This window comes from Brassica oleracea, chromosome C8 (genome assembly GCF_000695525.1).
Source record: "Brassica oleracea var. oleracea cultivar TO1000 chromosome C8, BOL, whole genome shotgun sequence".
Taxonomy (NCBI): Eukaryota; Viridiplantae; Streptophyta; class Magnoliopsida; order Brassicales; family Brassicaceae; genus Brassica; species Brassica oleracea.
Window position 1 is genome coordinate 14,472,426 of NC_027755.1, and position 7,401 is coordinate 14,479,826.

Sequence of the window (7,401 nt, forward strand, 5' to 3'; positions counted from 1 at the left end):
ATATACCAAACCAATCAACTCAACTAAAACTCAACGACACATACATTGAGCCAGCTAAACAAATACAAACTACACGGCCAACTATTTAACAATTTACAAACTTACTTTTGCAGATGCTTACGAAGAAGACGAAGACGACAACCAAGATCAGTGAAATTACCTAAAAAAAGCAGAGTAAGTTACAAACTCTGATAAACACAACTAACAATGATTTTTGTTTACATATTACTCATCAAATAAAAGAGAAACAAACACGACCACACCAGGAGATACAAGAGACAATCCCAACAGGCACAAAGGCGGCAACAACATCTCCACCTGCTCACTCCTCTTGTCTTATGAAAATAGCTTACATGCTCAATGTCAACAGGCTAATGCTATTGTCTTCTTATGAGAAATACATATATTCGCTTAAAACACATTAAGGCCAAATACTAATTGTCATTCATTTTATAGTTATTTCTACAAGTCTTCATATATTTGTTTTAAATGTCCGGTAAAAGCAACAAGTTTAAAAATAAAAAAACATATAACCAACATAATAAGAATAAAAAAAAATATTACTTAATACACACAACTTACATAACTAAGCTGGAGAAAAAATATCCAACAACCTTAATATAATTTATGTAATCTCAACAGTACAAATAACAAATTAAAAAGACAAACAAACAATAAATTTCAGTGACACAGCAAATAACATGACCACGAACTATATCAATCACATTACTAACACAGTTTAATCCTTCATGAGTGGAGAACAGTGCATACACAGTTCATCATCACAACTCTAACTCTATAACAATAAAAAACTTGAAAAACAATGATCAACCTAAAATGCAAAATTCACAACTACAATAACCCTAACAAATATTGAGATGAAACAAGAACTCTGTCCACGATTCCGCGCTTGCATTTTAGTTTTTTATTGTATAGTGGACAAAAGCTCTCTCTATACAGTCTTTTGTGCCTTTTTCAGAAAACCGAAAACAAAAAAAAAATGTTAGGAACAATTATGGAGACATCCAAATAAATGCGTTTCCAAAATAGAAAAAGCTGTATGATAATGTTATTGCAGAAGTACTGCATGTGTAACTAAACTGTCATTTTCCTATTATTTCATTCAAAACCAAATTCATTATAAAATATTGTTTCGAAATTACTATTATAGCCTCATTTGTTCATCATTATAGAAAAAACAAGATGATTCCTCAATATCAATCACCTATCTTTACAAAATCTTTAAGACAAAAATAAGTGTAGAAACAAAATGGAAGAAAATAAGAGAAACTTATTAGATGAAGAAGCTAAAGCTTCGCTAGACATATGGAGATATCTCTTTGGGTTTGCAGATATGGCTGCTGCGAAGTGTGCAATTGATCTTAAAGTACCAGAAGCCCTTGAAAACCATCCTTCCTCCCGGCCGATGACCCTAGCTGAACTCTCTTCCGCCACCTCCGCCTCTCCGTCACACCTCCACCGTATAATGAGGTTTCTTGTGTACCAGGGAGTCTTCAAAGAAGTCTCCACAAAAGATGGTCTTGCCACAGGCTACACTAACACGCCACTCTCACGCCGTATGATGATAACTAAACGTGACGGCAAGTCGCTGGCTCCTTTGCTTCTCCTCGAGACAAGTCCAGAGATGCTCGCTCCATGGTTGAAATTGAGCTCAGTTGTCTCTTCGCCGGTTAACGGTCCGGTTCCGCCTTTTGATGCGGTGCATGGTAAGGACTTGTGGTCGTTCGCAAAGGACCATCCGCGCCACAGCGAACTACTCAATGAAGCCATGGCTTGTGATGCAAGGCGTGTGGTGCCACGTGTAGCCGGTGCCTGTCAGGGTTTATTTGACGGCGTGGCTACGGTGGTGGACGTTGGAGGCGGTACCGGAGAGACGATTGGGATATTGGTTAAGGAGTTTCCTGGTAAGGAGTTGTGGTCGTTCGCAAAGGACAATCCGCGCCACAGTGAACTGATTAATGAGGCCATGGCTTGTGAAGCAAGGCGCGTGGTGCCACTTGTAGCCGGAGCTTGTCACGGCTTATTTGACGGCGTGGCTATGGTGGTGGATGTAGGAGGCGGCACCGGAGACACGATGGCGATATTAGTTAAGGAGTTTCCTTGGATCAAAGGAATTAACTTTGATCTTCCTCATGTTGTTGAAGTTGTTCAAGCAATGGATAATGTTGACAATGTTGGAGGAGATATGTTTGATTCTATTCCTTCATGCGACGCTGTTTTCATCAAGGTTAGATTCATTTCCATATGTTTTTAATTCATTTGATTAATTATTAGTATTCACTAAAATCATTTGTAGTGATTCTAAAAACTTACATTTTGGTGTTTGAAATCAAACTTTTACAGAAAACAGAAAAAGATATGAAAAATGGTTATTTTCTTGACCAAAACTGAAATTAAATGAATAAATGTTAAAATAAACATTCTTTATTTTCTTGTTTTATAAAATAAACATTAGAATTCCCTTAGATACCATAAGTTTGATACCAATTTTCAAAAGTAAACACAATAAAAAATACTCTAACATTTATAAATGATTTAGGAAGGCTAATTTAGTCTTTTTAATCACAAACTTAAGATAATTATGAAAATAGTTAGCCTTTAAAAAAAAATTTGAAAAGTGGTATAAAATTTGTGGTAAAATTACAACTCTCCCATTTATTTTTGTTAAAAAATTATTCCCTGAAAACTATAAAAAGAAATAAGATAAAGGATGTAGAAACTTTATCAAGTAAAAAAGTTTGGAATATTTACCAGAAGCTCTCCTGACACTTATCAATTTTTAATCAACTTATTCTACATAGATAAAATTTAATAAAATTTATTAAAATATTGATAGTATTTAGTTTATATATTCATTCGAGAAACTTTATTGGTGGATGTGTTTTTAGGACATCTATATTTGAATTTTCTCAAGTTAATTTTTAAAAGTTTAAAAGCAAATTATATTAATGTTTATCTAGAACATTTTTCAAAAGCTTAAGAAATATATACTTAAGTATTTTAGATGAATCAGTTTTATAAGCTTTCAAAAAAACAATTTTAGTTAAATATTAAAATATAAATTTCCATAGATTCAACTTAACAAGCATCTAAAAATAATGTTGTTCAAAAATAATCGTCCAAAGCATGTTTTCCATAAATTTTAAAGAGTTTTAATGGATTTTAGTATTTAAAAACAGTTTTTATGGGTTTACTATTTTTCTTTATTTATATCAAAAGTAAGTTAGATACTCACATAAAAATTACCACTCAAAACGACATTTCTGGGTACTTTATTTTTAATTCTAAAATAGAGATTAGAGTAAATTTGTTTTTGTGGTACTTTATTTTTTACTCTATAATTTTTTATTTTTTTGTTCATCACTTTATTTTTTCCTCTAAAGTAGAATACTATTGGAAGATAATTCAATTTTTTTTTTATAAATTACTATATTTTAAAAGAAAAAATAGAGTAAACTATTGGAAATTGTCTAAAAACTCTAAGAACTTATTTATCACAGAAACATAGAAAAGGATAAATAGATTAAGAAAAAAAAATTAACATCGTGATCACGCACGCATATATCCAGATTCTTAAATTCAACTGTCTCAATTCGTCTACATAGATACGGAGTCTCATGTTTGGTTATTAGTGTCTTAATCGAATCTGTTTACGTTTATGACAAAAAAAAATGATATGCAAAATGGAAAACCATTTCTAAAAAATCCGGAAATTCGTCGATTTTATATTTGACAAAAAAAGGATTGGAAGTCAAACTCAAACGACCAAAAGAACAAAAAAACATGTATCATGATTTTCAGATATGCTACATGATCTGGCATCAATCTCTAATGAATCAATTGATAGTTACGACTTCCACCCACCAAAAACTTTTCTAGATACTCCGAATGGGCAAAAGACGCATCATTTTTATGTTTATCATAAAACCAAATTGACGAACTTCACAACTTTTTCGCCAATTAAATATATTTAGCTTTGTAATACTATATGTCATTTTTTAAACTATACCATATGTCATGCGATGATCTTTTATGAACTTGGCTCTTTTATACTTTTGCATTTTACTCTTTTACAAACGTTTTAATTTAGCAAACACTGTTGTATATAAGAGCTATCTTTTTTTGTCAGAGTTGCGTAAGAACTATCAAAGAACACTAAATTAGAAAACAATAAACACTTTTTTTTTTTGACAAACCATTGTTTTGGTTTATAAGAATACCGTGAACTTGTATATTAAAAGTCTTATATCATTCATTACCTTCATAAGAACACAAACATGTGGTATGTTCGAACTTTAAATCATTTTTTAGTCAATGTGGCCGAAAGCAAAACATAAAATATCAGCTTAAAGAATTTATCAGTATAAATTTTACTTAGAAATATATGTTCGTATGCAAAACAAAATCGTCAATCACATTTGAGAATAAGATTACTAAATGGATAATTATTATTATTAATACAATATATCTTGCCTTAGTAGAGAAGCAGGTATATCTAATTACCTATTAACTAATTTTCTCGAGCTTGGACATTACTATAAAACCAGGTATTAACTAACTTGACAGAAAATATATATTTATCATTTTAATCATGATAAATGAACTTTTATATAAATAAAATTTGTGATAAATGATGGCAGTGGGTGTTACACGATTGGGGAGACAAAGACTGCATAAAAATATTGAAGAATTGTAAAAAAGCGCTCCCACCAAAGACTGGAAAAGTGTTAATAGTGGAATCCGTGGTCGGAGAAAAGAAAAAAACGATGATAATGGAAGAAAGAGATGAGAAATTAGAGTATGTGAAATTGGCGCTTGATATGGTGATGATGGTTCACACAAGCACAGGCAAAGAAAGGACTTTAAAAGAGTGGGACTTTGTCATTAAAGAAGCTGGTTTTGCTCGCTATGAGGTTAGGGACATCGATGATGTTCAGAGTGTTATCATTGCGTATCGCTCTTAGAAGATGGAGATAAAGGGTCAAATGGAAGCTGAGGAAGAGCTCGAAATAAAAAAAAAGCATTTGAGAAATCTCAAGGTGTATTTGTGTAATTTGGCAGTAGTGTGCCATTGTGTTTGTGTGAAAACGTTTTTTTCTGCAAGATTGTTTCATGGTTTGTTTTACCAGTCGTGTTGTGTTAATGTATTGTATTGTGTATTTTCACATATTTTTTCTATATGTCTAGTTGATTGTTGGTGGCATATAGTCTACTGAAGTGATTTCTCTCTCTAGAATCTTCGAGAAAGGGAAAACTTATTTTTTTTGTTATTCAGGACATGTAACGACTCCCACCCACAACCAATCTTTATCTAGGTACTCCCAAGTCCTAAGTCGCAAAAAATACATCTTTTTATATGTAATAGTAAAACCAAATTGACGAAATTTACATATTTTTGCCGATTCAATATATATAGATTTATGCATACATCAGATCATATGATACTAATTGTTTTCGTGTACCATGTGCATAATAAAGTTTTTAATTTAAATTATATTTAAAAATCAAAATTTATCATTATTTTAAATTTCATTATTTTATCAATATTTTAATATAAATTTATATTTAAGCTAACATACAATCAAGATAAAATAAATAATTTTGATTATTTTAAATTATATATAAGAATAAATATATATTTATTAAAATTATAATCTTAGAAATTTTTTTATCTACTTCATTCAAATTAAATATTAAATCAACTTGTATAAAATTAATTAAAAAAAAGTTGATAAACAGATGTATAATTATGAAAAAATTACAATTAAACAATATTTCTAAAACATGTAGTTATATAAAAGAAGCTAAAATATTACGATTAAAAATTTATAACATTTTACAAAATTTTAAAAAAAATTGAAAACTTTTTTAGTAATACAATTGCATAATTATAAAAAATATAAATAAATAATATTTTAAAAATTTTAAAATTTTATTATGTTTCTATTATTATATTATTTAATTTTATATTTGAATAGATCTATACTATTATTTGCGTTGTGATTTTTCGCAACAGAACTCTCACGTTAAAAGTTAGGGTGGTTATATTCGTTTATACCCTTAATGAATAAAAATATTAATTAGCCAAAAAGAAAAACAAATTCGATTTTTATAAGATAAGTGATTAAAATTAATAATAATAAGAATTATCAAAAAATTAAAAATACATTTTAAAATAAAAATAAATCTTATATATATTGTGTTGTTATCCGAAAATATCTTTTAATCAAAAATATAAAAATTAAGAAACAGAAAACACATAACTAAATAGTAATCAAGTAAATAAAATTCTTATTATATAATTGAAAAGATAATATTGAGTGATTTTTAAGATTTATTTATTAATAAGGAATATAATATACAAAGAAATTTTCGAAAAATTTATAACACGTAAGAATTTTCAAATGAAAACATAAATAATACTTTATCATTATAATTTCTTGCATATATTAATAAATAGTTATAAAATGTTTATGCCCGGATATGCTGGCGGCGAAACACCTATATATTTTTATTTTTGAAGTGATTTTCACATTCGAGCTTTCACGGTAAAAGTTAGAGCGGTTAAGTCAATGTTATCCTTAGTGAATTTTTATATATAATTTATTATATAATTAAAAATGAATCTAATCTATTAATTTAGGATTGTTATAAATCAAGTGATTAATGTCCATAACCGGCACAGTCCATAACCGGCCCAAATCCTAGAAGAAAGAGACATAGCCGAAACCCTAGAGAGAGGAGATAGAGGTGGCCGCATGCCTTAGAGGAGAGAGAGAGGCGGCCACAAGCTTTAGAGAAAAAGAAACTCTATTTCCTTTTCCTTGTATATGCAATCTCTCCATTTATGTATTTAGTAGTTATTATAAATCTAGTTGGATTATGATTTGTACTCTTTCCTTTTATCTCTATCATGTAACCCTTATATAAGGGATGTCTTATTCATTAATGAAATACACAGAACTATTCAGTCTTCAATCTTCTAATTACAACACGTTATCAGCACGATTGTTCTCTGCAATCTAAGCTAAAATCGCCAATCCCTTAAACCTAAACTGCCGGCGACTTTAACCTAATCCCGACGAACCCTAATTCGTCCTAGCTCGCGTTCCAGCTCGTCAGCAACCGATCAGCTCCATCCCTAAGGTGTTCCTGATCCTAGACGACCTCAGCTTCCGTTCGCATCACAGCCAGCTCGTGTTCCCGATCAACCAGCTCGCAATCCCGATCAGCCGCTTGCAAACCCGATAGGAAGCAGCTCGCGAACCCGATAGGTAGCAGACGCGTCCCGTACCGTTCAGCTCGCATCCAACGACAGCCAGCTCGCGTCCGTCCGTGTGCAGCTCGAGGTTCATCCGTTCTCTTTGGTGGTCCGGTTTC

At 30.8% G+C, this 7,401-nt stretch overlaps 1 protein-coding gene across 2 annotated transcripts; it reads left to right on the plus strand.

The window, feature by feature from the left end:
- The first annotated feature begins 1,205 nt into the window (after positions 1–1,205).
- LOC106308271 (tabersonine 16-O-methyltransferase-like) lies at positions 1,206–5,224 on the plus strand. Of its 2 annotated transcripts, none has more exons than XM_013745419.1 (3): positions 1,206–1,925; positions 2,124–2,248; positions 4,662–5,224. In XM_013745419.1, exons 1-3 carry the CDS (start codon positions 1,271–1,273, stop codon positions 4,983–4,985), a joined length of 1,104 nt encoding a protein of 367 aa, XP_013600873.1. In that variant the 5' UTR covers positions 1,206–1,270; the 3' UTR covers positions 4,986–5,224. The 2 variants fall into 2 exon arrangements, with proteins under 2 accessions (XP_013600873.1, XP_013600874.1); XM_013745420.1 differs by having other exon boundaries at positions 1,247–1,880; positions 2,079–2,248.
- Positions 5,225–7,401: the final 2,177 nt, after the last annotated feature.

What these genes read in the sequence shown, in the direction of transcription:
- LOC106308271 (XM_013745419.1), top strand. Translation starts at nt 1,271, where the DNA reads ATGGAAGAAAATAAGAGAAACTTATTAGATGAAGAAGCTAAAGCTTCG. An exon ending in ATTGGTTAAGGAGTTTCCTG is followed by an intron (nt 1,926 to 2,123) that starts GTAAGGAGTTGT and finishes AGGAGTTTCCTT; the next exon opens with GGATCAAAGGAATTAACTTT. An exon ending in GCGACGCTGTTTTCATCAAG is followed by an intron (nt 2,249 to 4,661) that starts GTTAGATTCATT and finishes AAATGATGGCAG; the next exon opens with TGGGTGTTACACGATTGGGG.